The following is a 21,657-nucleotide window of genomic DNA, read 5'->3' on the forward strand; positions in this document are numbered from 1 at the left end:
GAAGTAAAGATAACAACAGAGGCTTTTACAGCCAGCGTTTTAGTGACCGAGTTATGCATAGCATTAGCTAGACTTGTTGAGCCATTAGAAACTCGAGACTGAAATAGCAAGTTCTCTCCATGAAAACTTGCACTTAAAACTTTAGTGCCATATTAGCACTTCAAAATAATTACATAATCTCATACCGCGCAAATTTAGTTCCCTTTCCAGTCTATGCAGCTGGCGTGTAGAAGCAAGTCTGATTAGGGGGAGCCGCCAAAATCAACCTGTAGGATAAGAGCTCGCAGCAGCGAATTTGGGCTATCACAGTTTATCGGCAACAGTTTTCTTGGCAAAAAGAGAGTCCCAAATTCCGAGCGCGGGATAGGGACACTAAAAGCCTCTCAATTCCACACATAACACATTCGATTCACCATGCTACCTCCCCCCGTCCTCACCCCAAACTTACAATTAAAGGGATGTGGTAAGAAACGGAAGGGATTCTTGGAAGTTTTCAGGACCCAGTTCCTACATCCAGGCAAACTTCGGAAAAAGTTGGTGCGGGGTGGGGAGGAGGGAGACAGATCTCCCCAGAGTAGAGTCTCAAAGTCGATGCAGCAACACACCGGTTTCAATTAACCAACTCAGTTCCCACTGATTCCGAAGTTCTAGTAGCAAGAAGAACGCCCTGGTGCGAGAGAGGGTCCGGATACTTTTTTTTCCAGCCTTGATAAGGGGCCCTATTACCCTGGCTGCAATTAGTTACCACCACGCATGGCAGCATTAACATCCGGATTTCAATCATTCCTTTGCACTCCTATTAATCTGCAGCCTGCTACAAACGAGGTGCCCGAGACTTTAAACAACCTGGCTGGGCTGGGAGCACGGAGGGCACCCAAGGCTAGGGAATCTGTTAAATTAGAGCTTGCCCTTTCTACTAAAAGTGTTGCCCGGGATTTTAAGGGGCGAAATATGCACAGATCGGAGTAAGGACACGCATCACTTGCACACGCGGATCAATATCCCTCCAACACGTTAAACTGACTCACGAGCCGGTAGGTAAGTTTCTAAGTCAGTTTCAGGGGGGTTCAACTTTTCCCAACAACATTACTCCCCCCCCCCCCCAAGCACCCCCCCCCCACAAAAAACACCCCAACCCCCCCCCCCCCCCCCCCCGCGCGCACACGCATACTTTACCTGCTTTTGTGCCGGGTCTTTAATAGATTCCTTCCAAAGGGAGCCATAGCCACTCCAGCGGCTGAACCACCACATCAACGCGTCCAAACCCAAGGCTGGGGTGTTCTTTCCTCCCCCTCTTTCCCCTCACCTCCTTCAGCTTGTTAGTAGTCACCCAGCGTAGCGATGAGCTGGAAGTTGTGCAATTTGCTAACTCTGAACTACTGGTTTGTTGTTGCTGCTGCACCTTTGGAGTCCTGCCCAGCTGCAATCTTCAAGGAGGCGTTTATGAGCAGGAAAAAGGAAAAAAAAAAAAAAAAACCACTTTCTATTGTGATGTGAAGTTATTTGCAGAACTTGCTAAACTTTCAGCCTTGCCAGCCGCCAAGGCACCGATCAACAAAGGGAAAAAGGGGATTTGACTCCAGGAGGGAGCTAGGCAAGAACACACAACAGAAGGATTCAAACTTTCTCCGCCAAGTTCCAGCCACTTAAAGTCAAGTCGAGCAGCTAAACACAAGCCTTAATGAAGGGCAGACAACAGTTGTTCCACCAGTTCTAGTGCATAACAATAACCTTCCTTACAGATTAAACTATAGCTGCTTCTCATTACAGGGTGTAGCAACAGTCGAAGTGACAAAGTAAGTCACAGCTACTACCTCTCTGGCCCCTCTACTTTTAGGTAAACATTTGATACTTTGCTAGGTGCATATAAACCTTTAGAGAGTTTAGTCTGCAAACCTCACTCAGCAGCCACCTGTGGCTTCATAACACTTCCCAAGAGGGCCTGATTTTCAAAAGTGCTGAGAACCCCCAATTCTAGCTGAAGCCACTGAGAACTGTAGGTCCTCAGCACCTTTGAAAATCGGGCCATAAAATGGGGCTGTTAGGAAGGGAGAGTGGCTAGAAGAATAGAAAGGGACAATGCAATACCTCATTGCACACTCCAACATGGTATATTTTTTTTGGCTGGCTTTGTTAAAGGAGAAGTGAGCATGTGTTAAAGTTGTTGTTTGCTCCAAAATCCGGGGCACTAATGCATAAAGAGGATTAGTAATAAAGCTTTTGAAAGGGAAAACATGGGTCCCATTAACTTCAATGGGCTTTGGCTGGGAATTACAGTGCAGAAAGGCAGACCCATTAAAGCAGAAAGGCATATAAATAGGGAACTGATGGTGGAGGGTACTGGGGGCAGGGGAGAATGAACCTTTGCCCTGTAGCTTGTACAGTTATTTGCACCATTACAGAGTAGGTGTAAAATGTTTCTATTGTGAGTTCATTGCATTTTACACTCACTTTATACCACTGCAAATGGCTATACCAAACTGTAGGTGTAATGGTTAATCAGGCATCCTGAATTTAGCCTTGTCCCACCTCTGCTGGTGTTTGTATTAAACAAGAGGAGTAACAGGTTGAGTGATGGGTTTATCTAGAAGGGGCTTTGTCGTTTTTGACATTGGAATAAAATACCCCCTTTCCCTAAGCAGAGATGGTCACATCAGCCTGCAATTAAACAAAGCTAGAGCCCATTCCATGGGTTACTTATTACTGGCAGCCCTGGGAATGCCCCACATACTTTCAGTTCAATCCCATGTCTGTAAACTCCCTGAGCTGTGACTACAAAGAGAGGAACTGGAGTCACAGCTTGTTTGGGTGGGTTAAATTAACACACACACACAAATCTCTCAGATTCCTGAGGCTGCTGCCAAGGGAGGTTTCATGAAGCAGGATCTGCTTTGGGTATTATATGCCTGATCCAAAACCCACTGAAATCAATGGGAGTCTTTTTGGGTCAGGGTTTATATGCTGTAGGTGGGGATTTCCTCACCTTTAAATGGTGGCAAATATCTTCCAAACCCCCTGAGATGTTTGCAAGACAGTCTTGGCACAGAATTGCTATTCCGCTGCTGAGAATTTCTCAGAGTAAAATAGGTATTAAAATAAAGGGATTTTTCCTTCCCTCTCCCTTGTTGGCAAAGGTAACATTAAATAGCTTTATCTGCTGCATATTACAATGTGAACCATCCTAATATTGCTCACTTACTTTTCTCCTCATTACAAAGATAAATGGGAATTGGACAACATCTACAGCTGTTCTTACACTTCCAAATTAATCAGCTATCACCTCACAGTATTAATTGATTGTAACTATTAAAGTACGGTGTGATGTAGTGGCCTACTTGTTCCTTTATTTACCTGCAATTGCCAGATAAACTTAATCATATGGATGGGCCTCAGGAAACTTAATGCTTAATCAAAAAGCAGATTTAAAAATAAATCTTCAGGGTAAATTTTATATACACACACTTCATTGTGCAAACCTCTAAAGTTTCCATTTTCATTTTAATGGCATGAATTTTAGGAAAGACTCCTGCAATAACAACTGTACATTTCTATCCAAGTTTGAAATAACATACTTACCCTTTGCACTCTTTCTGAAATGAGACTGAAAATATCTGTATAGTTTACTTTAGAGAGGAGTCAAGTAAGAGGGGTCATGATAGGTATACAAAGTACCAAATGAGATGGGAGTTTCAATAGACTTTCTAAAATGCAAGAAGAGGAAACATACAATGAAACTGAAAGGAAACAAATTTCAAAGTGATAAAAAGAAATAGTTTTTTCACACAATGTACAATTAACCCATGGAACTCATTGTCACAAGATATCACTAAAGACAAAAAACTTAGCAGGATTTTATTTATATATATATATATATATATATAAATAGACCTTTATATCAACAAAATAATACCTATCAGGGGTTCTCACAAGGAATTTTTTGGTGGCCTCAGAGTACAGCCACCAACTCTTGCTGGTGGCCACTCCGACAGTTTTTCTTAAAATACTTAATTAACTTTAGGAAAAACAAATAAATATGCACATATACATGTCCAAATCATTGTAATTTATTTATGTAGGGTTTTTTTGCAGACTCAGTAATAAAAATAGTGTACTGGTGTCTCTATTCTTTACTGGACCTAAACAGAATAGAAACACAAAAGGTACATTGTATGTTTTGCTTTTTTTGTTGTTATTTTTTTTTAGACTTGGTAGCTGCTGTGAAAGGTGATATTTGTACATATTACGTTTCACAGCAAGCTGGGGGACAAATAAAACTCTGGATGGGGAGGTGGGTTAGGAGTCAGGAGACCCAGGGCTTAAAGGGAACTGGAGGAGGCAGTGGTGGTCCGGTGATGGGGGAAGGTGGGAGTGAGGAGCTGGAGCCTGGGGTCCGGCTGTACAGCTGGGGGCTGGAGGAGGCAGCAGGGGCCAGGGGCAGCATGGGGAGAGGTGATCCTGGGGCTGGAGTCTGAAGCCCTGCTCCCAGTGGGCCAGGGACGTGCTGGCCAACGCTTCCCCGGAGCTCCCATTGGCTGGGAATGGCATACCGCGGCCACTGGGAGCTGCGGGCAGCTGTGCCTGAAGATGGTCAATGTAAACAAACTGTCTCACAGCCCGTCAGTGGATTACCCTGATGGGCCACGTGCGGCCCACAGGTTGCCCACCACTGGCTTAGGACATTAAAGAAAAAAAAATTCAAAAGCACCCACATCACTTAGGAGCCTCTCATGGAATGTTAATGGAACTTAGGCCTGCTCTACATTACAAACATACATGGGTATAACTATGTTGCTCAGAGTGTGAAAAATCCACACCCGTGAGCAACGGAGTTATCCCAACCTAAACCTCAGTGTAGACAGTGCTATGCCGATGGAAGAGCTTCTCCCTTTGACATAGCTACCAACTCTAGCAGAGGTGGATTAAATTACACCTATGGAAGAAGCTCCCCTGTTGGTTTAGTGGTGTCTTCATTGAAGCACTATAGCAGCACAGCTGCACCACTGCAGTGTTTTAAGTGCAGACCTGCCCTTAGTTTTAGGGTATATTTTCAAAAGTGTCTAAGTCACCAGAGCCTAACTAGACTAGACAAATCACTAGAAAATATGCTGCAGGGATCAATCCTTCACTGACAAGAAGATGAACTAGATATGACCTATTCAGTCTTGTCAATCTCTAATTTCTGTGTCTGAGTTGTATGTGGTGCTACATAATTTGCTTTATGCTCTTCTTAGGGCCAGCTGTTCCATATGAGAAATCCACTTGCCAGGTATTATGAGAGACAGAAATGCCCTTGGCTGTGCTGTTATCAACTGACCTCGAAACTTTTAGAACAGTAGAGTCAAAACACTACTGTCTGTTTCACTGCATTGGAGGTCAGATTTTCTAACTTATTTACAGTCATTCACTTGTATTTTAAGGCCCTGATCCTTCACTCCTTGCTCAGGCAACACCCCTATTAGCTTCAATGAAAAGGATGCATGAATACACTCTGCATATGAATTTATTTCTGTCCAGGTATTATATCATATGGAGATTCCTGTTGAGGAAGCTCTTTTAATTTTATGTAAAGTGAAGTGAAAGAAGGATATAGTAACTGTTTCAATGTAGGATTGTCTTGCTTTGTGCATATAAAGAGGCTAAGGATTTAATGTATTTTATGATGCATTAATTTCCTCTTTATAAAGAAATTCTGTTTGTGAGATGGTACTGATCAAGTGGAAGGCTACGCACAACCCTGAAATCAGTAGAGTCATATGGAATTTAAATTGAATAGTTACAATTATAACACAACGGAAATATGAGCCTCTGCCTGAGATACTTTTAGGTGCACTTCACTACACTGAATTTTAATACATTGTCGGTTCAGGCCTCATCTTACTACAGAAGTGTCTTGATGCAATCAACAGCTACAACTCAGCCCTAATTGTTTAATTCAACAGTTCACTTTATAAAGCTTTTCTAATTTGTGGAGGTAATTGTCCATTTCCTCAAGATGCATCGAAAATCTTATGCAACTTTCATCTGGTCTATAGCTGATCTAATAGGACAAAACCATGTAAATATTTTCACAAGTAAGTAAGACAAATGTCAATCATTCTGCTTAGTGCAGGATTAGAAGGAGCTCAGATATTACAGTGATTACTCGATATTATCCAATTTGCTGTTATTCATTGGGTCATATTATTCATTCAATAGAACTAGTTGAAAAGATTTTAAAAAGTTGTTATTTTCTCTTTCAGCTAAAAAAAATGTAGTGGCAGCAGAAATTATTGATCAAATCATTAGAAAGCATGTGGACAGCCACCAGTTTATTTAGGAAAATGTTTACAAATCACATCATCTTCACAGATTTGGCAAGAATAATGTATTGTCTAAAAATTGGTACTAGAGGTGAATTTAAAATATAACAAAAAAGAAAACTTATATCTTAGTCAGGAGTAGAAAATGCTATATAAATTAGATGACTAATCACCTACCATGAATACTGAAAGTTAATAGTGTGTGAACACTTGTTCACAGAAGCTATTTAGTGAATACTTATAAATAACAAAGAGACAAGGTGAGTGATGTAATCTTTTATTGGACCAGTTTCTTTTGGCGAGAAAGACAAGCTTTCGAGCTTACAGAGAGCTCTTCTTCTTCTCACTCACCAACAGAAGTTGGTCCAATAAAAGCTATTACCTCACCCACCTTGTTGTTCTAATATGCTGGGACCACATGGCTACAACACTGCATATATGAATAACACATTCAGAGAAATCCAGATCAATTTGCAAATGGTTCACAAACAGAAGAAAGGCCAGAATTCTTCATATAAAGTGCTCATAATAAATAATTCAGCCAATGCTTATCTGGACAATATCATCATCATCACACTCATAAACGTCATTTATTTGAATACTGTCATTTCCTATTTTAAAGTTTGCTCTAGTTCTGCAAACACATATATCTACTTTTCATTTTAAGCACTTGAGTACTGCTATTGAAATGCACAGGACTACACCTGTGTTTAGAATTAAGACTGTGTGCAAATGTTTTCAGGACTGGGGCTATACTGTGCAGTGATTAGAACACGGGAATGTGGGAGTCAGGAGCACTCCTTCACTCTATTCCGTACTCTGCCACTGACTTGCCACATTACTTTGGGCAATTCACTTGCAGTCTGATCCTGCACCCACCCTGGTCAATCAATTTCTTTTACCAGTGTAGCTTGTTTCACTCAGGTGGATGGGGGTGGAATAAACTATCCAGGTAAAAGGTTTGTTGATATAAGCTCTGTCCACACTAGGACTGCATTGCCAGTATAGTATACTGGTATTCCTATGCTGGTAAAGTGCTCCTCAAGTAGATGTGGCCTTGATTAATTGATGTATGTAAAGCATTGAACTCTTTTATTGAAAGGTTCTATGTAAATGCAAAATATGATGATTATTATTATGCAAAGCAATATTCTATTTTCAAGAGTGATGCTTTCATTTCTGTATCCATTGGGTTTCTACTTAAGTTATCTATGTTGCAAATGATTGTTTTCTCATATTTGCTGTTGTGACGTTTTCTTATTACCAAATTGTCTGTACTGTAATGTTTGCTTTTTAATCCCTAAAGATTTTCTTGAATGCTTTACATTCATTCATGCATAGGTGCTGAATCCATGGGTGTTAGTACTTCTGCCTGCTATGGCAAAGGAGTAGAAAGAAGAATGGGCATGAAAAAAGAGCTATTAAATTAAGTAAAGGAAAAAGATTAACTAAATCAAATCAGTGGTTCCCAAGTTTATCCATACTGTGACCCCTAGTTACAATAAAAAAATTTGGGAGCCCCCTTCCATAAGTTTTGGGACTCTCCATATAGCTAGCATAAAGAAAGGGGCATGATTGAGGCCCCTGAAACATGATGGCCATCCCTGGTTGAGAACATATTGGTCTGTCCAAGCTGAAGATCTCAGCATAATCTTACTGATCTGAGAACATTTCTTTCCAGCAATAGAGACATGCTGCATTTCTATTGTGCACAGATGAAATATTCCTTAGTATTTTTAGCTCAAAAATCTTTCCACAGCTCTCTGATGTTTAAATAACTAGCTGAAGTGAAATTGTCTCTCAGATACAAAGAAAATAACAGCACAATTATCTGAGAGACTTACGAAGGTAGCAGGAGAGACAAAGTATAGTGTATTCAAAACTTTCACAATGTGCCCTCCAGTTCCTCCTGAAGTGATACAATTTAACCAATGCCATATGAGACAGCGCATGTTACCTACGATTATCATATGTGAGGGGAAACTGAGGCATATCTACATGCATGTCTGAATACCCTGGGAAAGAGTGGAATTCACGCGACTGAATTCAGGCAGATTTAATTTCTCCTTCCCAAGAACTGCAGATGATCATTCTCATCTGTTCAATCCAACAACAATTTAAGAGTTCTGTTAAGTTAAAGTAACAGTTTTTCACTCTGAAACTGTTTCAGTTTACCAAACAGTATCAAAGCATGACCTGTTGGGGTTGGGGAGGACAGGGGAATGTATGTATATACGGTGGTATACGGCAAAGATATTATCCACTCCTCCTCACCCACACACACATATATACATATATTCTGTACTGATGTCATCTAATTACATTTAAATAAAAAAAACAGTGCATGTTTTAGTGGCTATATCATGGATACTGGAGGCAATTGAAAGGTAAATTCACTGAGGTTATTTTGGAAAATATGTAATTATGGGGGTGGAAGAAATGCAGTCCTGAATGGACAGTTCTCTAGGAAACTCTGAGATGGAAGCTAAAGAAAATAGGTGAATTTTTCCAACCAGTGAATCAAGGATGCCAACCTTCCCCTCCCTCACTATCCCCCCTCCAAAAAAAGATCCCCCCAAAACCCTTGAAAACATTTAATTGTCCTTTACTGGCACTCTGAACTCAAATTTTACAACGTTCATTTGATCTCTGAGTGAAGGACACCTCCATGTGGAGATCTCACCCCTTCTATCCAGAAAGGGGCTCTGCTGCCTCAGTGGGACCATTCTCTCTTCCTCCAGACCCGGTGGAGCTTTTTCAGTGCAGACCAGGGTCCACAATGGGGGAGGGGCAGGCAGGGCTGGCTCCAGGCACCAGTTTAACAAGCAGATACTTGGGGTGGCCAAGGGAGAGGGGCGGCACCTGAGGCAATTCGGGGGCGGCAGGTCCCTCACTCCCTCTAGGAGCGAAGGACCTGCTGCTGAACTGCCGCCGCTGATTGTGGCTTTTTTTTTTTCCCCAATTGCCACCGCCGATCGCGGCTTTTTTTTTTTTTGCTTGGGGCAGCAAAAATGCTGGAGCCGGCCCTGGGGGCAGGACACTGAGCAGAGCCGTGGCATGGAAGAGGCTGGTTGGAAGGGAACAGCCATCATCTTCTGTTCAGACCCATGGACCATAACCAGAGAAGGTTACACAGATGTGATTCCATTGAAGTCACAATGCCCCCAAGTTTGAGGGGAGGCCTTGCTCCCGCTTCTGCAGGGGGAGGGGTAACTCCTCTATGAAATTCAGGATTCCACACTTTCCTTGTAGCACCTGCAGAGCTTGGTTCCAAACAATGTCATAGGACACTGTCAAACAGATAATATGAAAATAAACCTGCTTTAATGAGATGAATGCAGCTGGGTGCATTTCTCCCCATTTTGCATCTGTCTAATTATTTCTGCTCCCTGGGTGGAAGACTTTACCAATTATTTGATACTTATTCTCCTCTCATTTACCTGTAGCTTCTGCTACTCTCACTCCAGCACATTTAGCAGTTTGGTTCTCTTCTCTATAGCTACTAACTCCATCATATTTGGTGTCATCCACAGAACTGATTGCAGCTGTATTTACAGATACAAAAGACAAAGCAGATACACAGGGTGCATAGAGGTTCGTTTGTTTGTTCTTTTATTGGACTACATCTAATAGGAAGCACCACTGTTTGATTACCTGCAGCTGCTTTTTGCCACTGTGAGAGAAGGTGGTGTGTGGGCCTCAGAGTGCTGTGCAGACCACAGTCTGAATGTTGTCTGATATGACAACATCCCCACCCTAGCTGACATGTTTGAGGGGCTGTACGTATTTTCCCTAGGTTATGTGGGTCAGAGATATTTTTTTAAAAAATGAATGAAGTGAACCTTACAGAAAGAGAAACAATTACCTCCTAGAAAGCCTTCCCAGGGCAATTTCTTCTGCAAATGAAAGAAACACTTCCAAACAGGAAAGACCTAGGAATGAAAATAACTGATTTTGAGATTCAGTTATTAAAATGTTTACTATTCCCACTCTACCACATCTTAATGTAACAGTAGGGGAAAGCTGCAGACATAGCAAGAAGCTGGAGGAAAGGAAACAAAGGAGCAACGGGAAAAGAACAGACTGTTCAATCTCATTTAGAACAAAAGAAAACTACTCCAGGGGGCTGGATCAATGGTTCCTGACCCCAGTAAATTTGAAAATGATATGTCTAGAAGGTACAGATGAGTACTGAAGAGGGAATGTGGAAGCAAAAGAGATTTTGAACTACTTTAGTGTTCATGCCTGATTATTTGCTAGTAGTGGGATAAAAACAGAGGTAGGACTCAGAAAGGTTATAGCATAACAGAACCCTAAATTATTCCCTGGGGATTTACAATCCAGAGAGAACCAGGATAAAAACTAGATGATCACCTCTTTTAGTGGCAGTAAAACTGACACTCACTGACTCACTGGGGGAACCCCCCCCTCACCATCACTGTACATTTCAGTTATGTAAGAATATGGGGATTATACTGTTGGAGAAACCCATGCAGAGAGTAGACACTAGATATGATTCCTATTCACAGAACTTTCTGAAAAGAAACAGCACACCCAGGGAGTAAAATTAGTTAACGATTGGTCTTTATCCTGTGTGTAGTTGTGATCCTCTGTAACCATAATATGAATGAAAAAATAGGAAAATAGGAAAGCTTTATTTCAAAAAACCATCCTTGCTTAGTAAGCCAGAATTACAGGAAAGAAAAAGCTTTCAATAATAGGTTTGGGTTAAAGTGCCAACAATAATCCAAGAACTAACTTGGGGTATGTTTCTTCATATTTATCCATGTGTGACAACAGTACAAAAAACTTTACAGTGGTGCAAAACGGGAATCCATACAGAAGAAGTCTGACCTAAGGCTGCCTTGGGTGGCAGGATGTTTTAAATATGGTGTATTTTTTAACTACATGGAATATATTTCAACAGTATGTAGAAGTGTGTAGCACGTGGAGAGAAGGATATAATTGATCACTGTCATTGCCTTTGCTTTTAAAGGAAACGATTTCCTCTTCAGTGCTGCGCAATCATCGTTTGAGAAGCAATCATTCAATGAGTGTGTTGCTGGCATGTGGACTTCGTGTACCAGTCCTTAAATAAATCCCCACAGATCAAAATATGCTGCACTGTAATATATGCATTCTCTGCCTTCAGTAGATGGAACATTTGTCTTTGAGAAAAGTCACATTGTAAAGAAATAATGTGCTCCGGGCTAATGCGATTCTGTAGCATTTCACCTCAATGCACCCTTCCACTGCTTCAAATATTCTTTACATTTATAGTGATGGATAAAAATTATAGGAAAAGAATGTAAACACAAATGAGAAATACTTCACCAATCCAGTTTGCATACAATAGGAGGCTCTATTAACTCAAGTCAATATAGCTCTGAGTTTTCTATAAGGATCTTAAAGCTTGAATACCAATAGCGGGAGAGTGATTTTTCTCATACTTCCATTGCGCCCCCTTATGGAAGCAAAGACACCAGCCAAAACGAAACACCTCAGCTCCAGTTTAAAGAAAGCAGCTACACAAAATATCGTATCACTTGAACCGCATACATTTGTACTGTCTGTATGTCGTTTTTTTAAAAATGTATATACCACAGTTTTTACCCACCTAGAATCTGTTCTCATTATGTCCTGGAGAGTGGGACTGCGGGGAAATCCCTATCAATATTGTGCAACACTGGTGCCAAAATATAATTCCTATATCATAGGAATATTTTTCATTACCCTATAGCACACTTAAACTTTCAGACATTATATATGTATACTATATAATTTAGGACACACGAAATAGCCTAAAGTCTAGCTATTAGTGTGTCCTAAATTAAAAAAAAAAATCTATGGAAAATATACATAACCCCCGCCCCCCCACCAACCTTTGATGGCACAAAACATCGGTTCCATATAAATCAATATACATTTTATTCCCTCGCATTGTTTGTCGAGCAATTAGTAAAATTCGGCAACACATTTACAGAGGGGAAGTATGTAAAATGATTATGGGGTGATCTCAAGGGATACTGGGGTAAGATGTTCGCCCTTTTAATATAGCTCCCTTTCCCAGAGCATCTTTCTTGCATCTTGTACAGTGCATCTCATTGCCAGGTGATCACTCCTTTTTAATGCACACGCACATTTACCTTATTCCCCATAAAGAACTAAAACTGCCCTATCTTTCGGGTTGCTTTGTGTATGACAGAACAGGTGAGCCGAACACCGGGTTGCTCCGTATGTAGAACGTTTCTGAACTGATTTCTGTGTGCGTCAAGGAGTGTGGAGCAGCGCAGCGCAATTAGTGAATCGCGTCAGTTTCACTCAGAACTGAGTATCTGGGGGCGGGGGCTGTGGAGGAGGATGAGGCGAAGGGAGGGTAATTCATTAAGAGACAATCACTCTACTTTTGTGACATCACCCCACTGCTTATATACTTAGGGAATGGTCCAGGGCTCCCCTTATGGTTCAGACATTCACAAGTCCGCTCAAGGCAGCGAGGGAAAGAAGCAGGTGTACTTTCTCTCTCTTTCTGTCTGTGTCTGTCTCTCTCATCTCTTCTTCTTAGTATTTATGGACTTTACTTTCTAGAGGGCTGAAGATGGCAAGAATGAGAATTCAACTGGTGTGCATGATCCTGCTGGCTTTCACCTCCTGGAGTCTGTGCTCAGGTAAGCTTTGAAACTTTTTTAGGATTCCTTCCTAAGCTGTGAATTGGTGTGGGGGGCTCTCTGCTCCTGTCCCCAAACCTGTCTCTGTGGTTAGTTATCAGATTGTTCCTCGGCTGATGGGCATTTAAACCCAGGAGGAGTGGAAGTCTTTTTTTTTAAAAAAAGGTTTTACATCTGACTAGTCATTTTCAGGTGATAAGAGCTAACATGTGTACTAGCCCCTCAGATGAGATCAAAAGAAACACAGTGAGTTAACTCTAGACTAAGGTTTATATATGTTCACACACACACACACACACACACACACACACACAAACCATCCCTGATAAGTGTTGAATGACAGTTTTTCTGTCATTGCCATGAGTTCCTCCCTTCACATTCACCTGCTCTTTCACGCAGCATCAATATTAGATTTTTTAAAAAGTTATAGAATAGCCCTTGAGAAGCATAATGAGATGTGACCATTCACTTTGTAACAAATGTTGAAAGTATTTGTGATCTATGGAATGTTGTGGTGTTCTCTCAAATATCCGAGGCAATATCTTTTCTACAGCTCATATGAAGCCTTGACAAATCCTAACCAAAATGGCTATACATGTACTTAAAATACATATTTCATATCCATCAATGATGCAGATACAAAAACTGAAGCTGCAGTGTTAAAATAATCGTTACCAAATTATCTGAAGGGGAAAGAAAGCTGCAGATTTACATCAATGCAAAACCAAATCACACCATAGGAGGATAAACTCAAGTGACTTTCTACTCCAAGTGTAATTGCTTTAAATAGCCAGAGGATAACAGATGACCTGTAACACTTGTTTAGTTTATAGTTTCTTTTGGGAAAATGACATAGCTAAGTTTATACACAAAAATGTAATGGCTTTTATAGCCACACAGTCACTCACATATGCATATGCAGCAGAGTAGATTTCAAAATACAGACTTGTTAAATTACAAAATAGCTTAATACTTTATTAACATGATTTATGATACTATATTCACAGTGTCAGGTAGGGTCTAGGTGTACTTACTTGCCTGCTTCATCATGAAGCGAGAAAATAGATTAGATGACCTTGAGGCCCTACATTCCTATGATTCTATGAAATGCTAGTAAAGTAAAAAATAATACACAAAGGGTACGTCTACACTTACCTCCGGGTCCGACGGCAGGCAATCGATGTTCTGGGATCGATTTATCACGTCTTGTCTAGACGCGATAAATCGATCCCGGATCGATTCCGGAATTGCTCGCCGTCGACGCCGGTACTCCAGCTCGGCGAGAGGAGTACGCGGCATCGACGGGGGAGCCTGCCTGCAGCGTCTGGACCCACGGTAAGTTCGGACTAAGGTACTTCGAATTCAGCTACGTTATTAACGTAGCTGAATTTGCGTACCTTAGTCCGAAGTGGGGGGGTAGTGTGGACCAGGCCAAAGAAATTATAACCCTCACATTTCAACTTTCAGAATTCTATTTCACAGTGTATTCAGGAGCACCGGGCTCTGTCCGTTAGATTAAACTTTTATATTGGTAGCACATTAGCATTGTTCTAGATGATAAACTATTATTCCCTAACAAGAGCTTAAAGGAATACTAACAAAAATGTTTTGAAGAGAATAACTAGTAAACTAGGTATTAGCATTTGACAGTGTGAGAAGTGTAAGCAAAACCTGACACACACTAGATCTTTGGCTCTGATCCTACTCCTGTTTAAAGAGAAAGGAATATTGCTGTAAACTTGTTTGCAGCAGGATCAGTTCCTCTGTTTCACAGAATAGCAAAGCAGTGAGAATAATGATAATTCTTGGTTTTTATGTAGCACTTTTCATGCATAGATCTTAAAAAAGCATTACAAAAAAAAAAAGGTGACAGTTAACATCAGTGATGCAGGATCAGATCCTAGCACCTGCAGTAGCACCTGATCCAATGCCCAGTAAAGTTAATAGAAAGTCTCCCATTGATTTCAATAGACATTGGATTGGGTCTATAATGAAGAAAGCGGGACATACCATAATTAAAATGATTTATTTTGCTTAAAAATATGAAAATGTGGACCTGGGACAGAGATTAGCTCAATGTGGAAAGCATTGCACTGTTTTTAGCTAAGACACAGAACATGTATTTTAATTTTCTTTTGAAAATATGGTTTGTTCTGAGGGGAAAATGTTGCTTGTAAAATTTAAATATATGAGCAAAGTGCAGAATTTCAATCCAGTTAAGGTATGAACCAGCCAGAGGAGAGAAAGGTGTGTACATTTCCCCCTTAAACAATATAGTATGATAAAAACAAACTTTTTGTATTCAGAGCTCTCCATAACTCTGTCCCCATTGCATCCTTGCCCTCAACTCCTCCTGCACCGCTTCCCACTCCCTGTGCTGTCTGCCCATGTCTCTTTTGCCTCCTCCCATTGTCTTTTTCACTGGCTCTTGAATCCATGCTTCTCTCCTTGCCACCTGTTTCACTTGGAATAGCCTCCCAAATAAGGTACACCAAGCTCCCTTGCTCTCTTCATTCAAAACATTTCTTAGCACCTATGCATTCTGTGCAGCATTCCACCTCTCTTGGCCATTCTCTATGCTCTATTTTAAGTCTGTATTTTGTAGTGTAAACTAGGACAGAATCCTAGTAACAGGACTTTTGGTAGGTACTAAGATACTGTGCTGATGACTGGTACAGAGAAGGGCTACTACTGTTATCAGTGGGAATGAAGAACCTATCTTTCAAGAGGAGGCTAAAAAAGTTTGTCTTGTTTAGCTTAGCAAAATGAAAGCTGAGATATGATTACCCTCTATAAATACATGGGGTGAAAACACCAGGGAGGGAGAAGAGCTATTTAAGCTAAAGGACAATGGTGTCACAAGAATAATGGGTAAAAGAAGGTTTCTAACCAAAGGAGTGAGGTTCTGGAACAGTCTCCCAGTAGGAGTAGTCGGGACAAACAGCCTAACTAGTTTTAAAATGAAGCTTGATTATTTTTATGTATGGGAATATATCCTAGGCTTGCCTGCGGTAGCTGGGGACTGGATTGGATGATCATTCAGGCCCCCCCTAGTCTTATCTCCTACATTCCTATGACTAGCAAGGTAGCAGTAGCAACAAAATAAATAAATAATTGAATTAATTTTTTTTTAAAAATCTCTTCTATAGCACTTTTCATCAGTAGATCTCATACCTGGATGTAAATGGGCAACAGATTCCACTCTATAGAACACTTGAATAACAACAAAAACACTGCTCATGTTAATGCAACTGATATTTACAATATATTGTTATGTTTGTTAGGGCACCTAGAGCCTCAGATAAGTTAGTTATTTTTTTTATGTCTAAGTAAATACATTTATGGATTGGCTTTGAATTACTGTTGCTTTTAGGGAGCTACAAAACAATTAAAATAAAATTTCCTTCAACAGAGGTATTTAATGATCTCCAAACATTTACCATACTCTTTGAGTTACGATTGCTATATTTGCAAAGTAGTAGATCTCTGTCACACAATTCAGTGCACAGCAGAATAGAATTCTTTCTGATTGTGCTTCATCCTTCTAAAAGAACGTTTCCCCATCAGATAAGTCATAAGACTTGCTAATATATTGCGCTATGTAGGGTCAACTAAATTAGTAGAAAGAAATTATTTCCACTACATTAAATCTCTCTCTCTCTCTCTCTCACACACACACACACAGTTAAAAGTCAACAGGTCAAATTCTGATCGGTCTGAAATCACTGATGTCAGCAGAATTTATACTGGTATAACTAAAATTAGAGTCTTGCCTAGTAAATATAACTACTATTAATGCATATTTTTTAAAAACTTTACTTAAAACTTTGTCTCTATTATGAAGAAATGTCCCTTTTAAGATAAAGACCTACAAAGTCAGGGTCTAAAAGTTTGCAAAGGTGACAGACAAGCTTGTTCAGATGATAAAAAAATCATATTGACATTGGATGAGGAGATTTGGCAACATTTTTGTTTTACTGAAATGGCTATAGGTTATGAGCCTGATTCAGAGCCCATTGAAGTCAATGGGAATCTTTCCATTGAATTCAGTGACTTTGGATCAGACCCTAGTATGATGGTGAGTGACTGTTTATAAGATGCATCATTAACCTAGGCTGTACTTGTACTAAAAGACCCTTGCAGTCAGTCTTTCTGGATCATATTTTAAGAGAGGAAGATTCTCTACTAGCCCTTTATCCATTATTTAAGTTGAAGAGCTCTTTATGAGATATACCTAAAGCCTATATTCTGAAATCAAATGACTCTGATTTGTGATGAAATAGTACACATGTGTTTCTGATTTATTCCCAGATTCAGAAGAGGAAATGAAAGCGTTAGAAGCAGATTTATTGACCAATATGTATACATCAAAGGTAATTCTTTTTTCTTTTTACCCTTTAGCTGACTTGTAGGGAACACATGAATTCTCATTACAAGCATGGAAGTCTTTGCACAAAGTAATAACAGTCTAGACATAAAAGTTCAGTGCAAGGCATTATTTTGGTGCAAAATTTTCTTCTAGTTCAAAGGAAGTTTAAGTTTTCTGTGTCACATCAACACTTTTAAAGTGTCTCTCACTTGTAATGCTGGTACTTTCATTAAATTATTCAGGTTGTTTTTCATATAAATTTATCAGAAGAAAATGTGTTTCCAATAGGATTATATCTGAATTGATCTTGAATTAATGCCTAAATGAGATGCTATTGTACTTTTTCTACATATGTGTAAAATTAATATTTTCAGAAGACAAAATCTGTTACCAACAGATGTTGTTTTTGGTTTAGGAATAATCTAGTAGTTTTAGTGATTGTAAAGAACATCAGAAAAATAGTCACAAAAATATCTAGTAAATAGTTTCCTTCCTGAGAGGCCAAAGAATCAGCCATAGATTTATTTTCCAAATACGCAGGGTTCAATGATCTCAGCTTCACATAGGTGAAGTATCAAAAATAGAACATACACATTTGACAGGCAGCAGCCAAAAACTTTAATTAAGTGGGAAATATATGCATGTTTCATTCTTCCCTGATAAATGATTTATTTATTTATTTTAAAATAGGATGTTTTATCACTTCTCACAAGAGTGGTCAAAACATTTTGCATTTTAATGGAAAGTTCCCCTGTGGGCTGGTTATTCCACATTTGCTCACCTCAGGGTTTCTCACCCTCTCCCTTTCTGATACCACCTGATACCAGGCGTCAATGGAAACAGGAGAATGGACTAGATGGCTATTCAGTTTGATCCAGTATGGTAATTCCTATATTTCTGTATTCTCAATTAGCAAGGTAACAAGGCCCAGATGTCACACAAACCTGCTTCTTGACTCCTGCTGGTCAAGTAGGGAAAAGATTAGTGGGGATTCTTTTCCTGGGACCAGTTTAGGAGTGGGATTCTGTCAGAAGGATTCTTCCTCTGAGTCCCAAAGGGCTAATACACTCTTGGTGAAGTCTTAGCTCCAATGAAGTCAGTGGGAGTTTTACTATTGATGTTAATAGAGCCAAGATTTCACCACTTGTCACTCTCCCGCATCTCTGACACACAACAAACACTAAAACAGTTGTGTAACGGCTGATTAGGAATGTGCCAAATTGAATCATAGCTGATTTTTGGTATGTGTAGTATTGGGTGAGGCAACTTGCTGTTTAGGCCTCCCTCTGTCCAGAAGGCTGCATAATCCATAAACACAGTTCAAGTGACCTAATAACAACTGTGCCTGTCTTAACAAGTGGACTTGTGATAGGAACATCCCTAACTTAACTTGTGGTGACATAATTGTGAATCTCAGGCTCCTTGACATATTGGGCATGTTCTCTTGACATCCAAGTAAGGTATAGTGAAGCCCCCGAAAAGTCACTTGTAGTTTGCGTGAGATAACACCACTCCAGCAAGGGAGTCTTCACTACTCCACCAATTAGAGGGATAATCAATTCATTTATTATGCACTTTGTGTGGGTTTACAGCATTCATCAGATTAAAACCTAATGTCTAGTGACTATTTTAAGTGTGTAAAAGAATGTGAGGCACATTTTGGGATGGAAGGTGTAGTAGTTAACAGGTTTCAATTCAGGAAGGTCTGGTCATCTGCCACCTCATATCTAATTCCAATGGAGAATAACTACTGTTATTTCTCACTAATCATCTGTGATACGGAGTTGCCAGTCTAACCAAGCAATCTCTAATCATCTTGTTGGCCCTCACATCTTGGAGAAAAAAGCAAACCTGTTTTGGAAAGTCTGGATGTACAACTGTAGCAAAGTAGTTTATCAACCACGTTAACATTGCCTGGCATTCCTGGTACGTCCATAATATATTTTCAACAAGGGCATTCTGATGGTGTAGTATGTCCTAGTGCTCAAATTTTTTAAACTGATTCACAGCTCAAGAATTATCTGTGATTCTAAGCCCTAGCCTTCCTGGATAGTAAGAGAGTAAAGGACTCTTCTTTGATGAGGGGAATCTACAACCCATCATAGAACATGCAATAGTCTGCACTAGATGCTACTTACTTCACAAACTACTGCCCAGGGTCTATTCCTCCCTTTTCTAAGCAAGCAAAAGCCAGTCTTCAATACCATCTGTGGGTTGGGTCTCTCTTAGTCAAGCTTCAAGCCAGAGCATGGCAGCCTGGTGGATGGCTTCTTCCTGGTCATAAAAAAGGGAAGGACATCCATACTCATAACTCCTACTGCTGGACCTGTCTTCAACATTTGATTCTATTGATCACCAAATACTTGTGTCACATCCCTGATGGGATACAGAAGTTCCTGGGGCAAATGGAAGTTCCCTGAAATGGTTTAGGTCTTTTCTCTACAACAGTTTCTCCACTTCCAGAGTTCTCAACTATGGAATCCCACAAGGCTCATGTTTCTCTCCAGTTTTGCTCAACATTTACTCAGCCTGTTGGAGATCTAGGAAGACAACATAGCCTGAAGTGTCATCAGTATGCAGACGTAATCTTGGTCTTCATCTGCTTTACATAGAATAAACAGTGCCTTGCTAAAACTGGCACCTGGATGAAGAATAACCTGATAAAGCAGAACCCAAACAAGACTGAGGTGAAGTGTCGTCACTTTGAAGAACATGCCTCCTCTATAATATTCCCCACTATTGAGGGACCTGCTCTCAGACTATTAAACTTGTCAGCAATCTTGGTCCTTTTCAACACCTCATTGCTATAGTATGATAGATAAGCAATACCCAGCATTTGTAGTTGTAAAATCTGCTCACTACCATCTATACCAATAATAATAATATATGGAGATATACCTATCTCATAGAACTGGAAGGGACCTTGAAAGGTCATTGAGTCCAGCCCCCTGCCTTCACTAGCAGAACCAAGTACTGATTTTTGCCCCAGATCCCTAAGTGGCCCCCTCAAGGATTGAACTCACAACCCTAGGTTTAGCAGGCCAATGAGCTGTGTCTGGCCAGAAGACATAGCTCCCTCCTACCAGACACAGCCCTGGCCTCAGTTATCCATGCATTCATGACCTCCAACCTGGGTAACTGCAACTCATATATGCAAGGACAGCAATGCACCTTGGAAAAGCTCCAGTTGGTACAAAATTCAGCCTGTCTGCTTAGCAACACAGAAAGGAAGATTGTTATTTCTATTTTTAAGTATCTGGGAGGCACTCAAATACTACACTGAAGCTGGCATATGAGAATCTGAATAGATAAGTATTTCCTATAGACCTGACATGTCTTGCACTGCTGATATAACAGGTATGCCCTGATATTCCATTGAATTAATGTGAATATCCATTTGCAGAATATGCTTAATTATTTCATCCTCCACTATGGAAAAAGGAGGAAAAATCTAAGCAGTAAAATCATACTACCTGGAGGAAGAGAGTACTCTGTCATGAAACAAAGCTCATTGCAGAGCAGCAACCTCCAAATATTAGTTGACTTGCAAGCACTGTAGTATACCGCCAGAATTCTATAGCCAGTTTCCTCTGTTTTAGCTATCTCTGGCACAAAATCATCTGAATTTATTCATTATTTTGAGGTTCTATTTAAAGAAAAAAATCTGTTTGGCTGAGGATGAGTTAGAGGATATAAGAAGCAAGAGCTGAAATGAAGTTATTTTTATAAAATTTGTAACATTCAAGATTTCTCCATGTTCCAGCAGCTAATACTATGCACACAGTGCAATATAAATTATTACTACATCAACAGGGCCTCCGGAGGTACTATTTAACCAAAATCAGCGATAAACAAGTTGATACGTAACAAATCCATTCAGTGGAATGCAGATTCCGCTTTAGTCCTCCACACTCAAAGCAGTTCCAGACACAATAAAGGCTACCCTAGGTGTTCCTTTTAAGTAAACAATTCAAACTGGTTGGAAATTTTGTGATGTAACTGTTTTGTTGGGGAAAAAATGCTGATTTGTTGAATCTGAAATGTGCTGCAGAAGATGTTTGGGTTTGACAAATTTGTAGCATCCCAGGCAGGGTTCCGATGAAACTCTGTCTGTCAGGCAGGTTTTTGTCAAAAGACAGCCGTACCATGCCAAGGCTGTCAGGCTCCCTGAGGTGGAGCTGGGAGTCTGAATGTCCTGGGAACACTGGTTCTAACCCAGGCTAGGCTCTAACCCAGTCTTGGCTGCCTGCTCCACAGCAGGGAACCTGGCAGCCCTAGGAGATCCAGCTCTAGGCTCCTGGCTCCACTGGAGGGAACCTGG

The 21,657-nt window shown here is 40.3% G+C and overlaps 2 protein-coding genes across 3 annotated transcripts in view; one reads left to right on the forward strand and one right to left on the reverse strand.

The window, feature by feature from the left end:
* RASSF9 (Ras association domain family member 9) overlaps positions 1–1,693 on the reverse strand; it is a 40,212-nt gene extending 38,519 nt beyond the window's left edge. Inside the window, exon 1 of one of the 2 annotated variants that reach the window (XM_024205351.3) lies at positions 1,177–1,693. In XM_024205351.3, the coding sequence (XP_024061119.2) occupies positions 1,177–1,223 (47 nt within the window). In that variant the 5' untranslated portion in view covers positions 1,224–1,693. Of the gene's footprint in view, positions 1–448; positions 720–1,176 lie in introns of those variants that run through there. The other variant, XM_024205352.3, reaches the window with a different exon arrangement.
* NTS (neurotensin) overlaps positions 854–21,657 on the forward strand; it is a 29,198-nt gene continuing 8,394 nt past the window's right edge. Inside the window, exons 1-3 of the mRNA XM_026648826.1 lie at positions 854–1,038; positions 12,888–12,967; positions 17,279–17,340. Coding sequence (XP_026504611.1) covers positions 12,898–12,967; positions 17,279–17,340 — 132 coding nt within the window. The 5' untranslated portion in view covers positions 854–1,038; positions 12,888–12,897. The remainder of the gene's footprint in view (positions 1,039–12,887; positions 12,968–17,278; positions 17,341–21,657) is intronic.

The sequence above is a fragment of the Terrapene carolina genome, unplaced genomic scaffold, assembly GCF_002925995.2.
Source record: "Terrapene carolina triunguis isolate 2854851 unplaced genomic scaffold, T_m_triunguis-2.0 Scaffold68, whole genome shotgun sequence".
NCBI lineage: Eukaryota > Metazoa > Chordata > Testudines > Emydidae > Terrapene > Terrapene triunguis.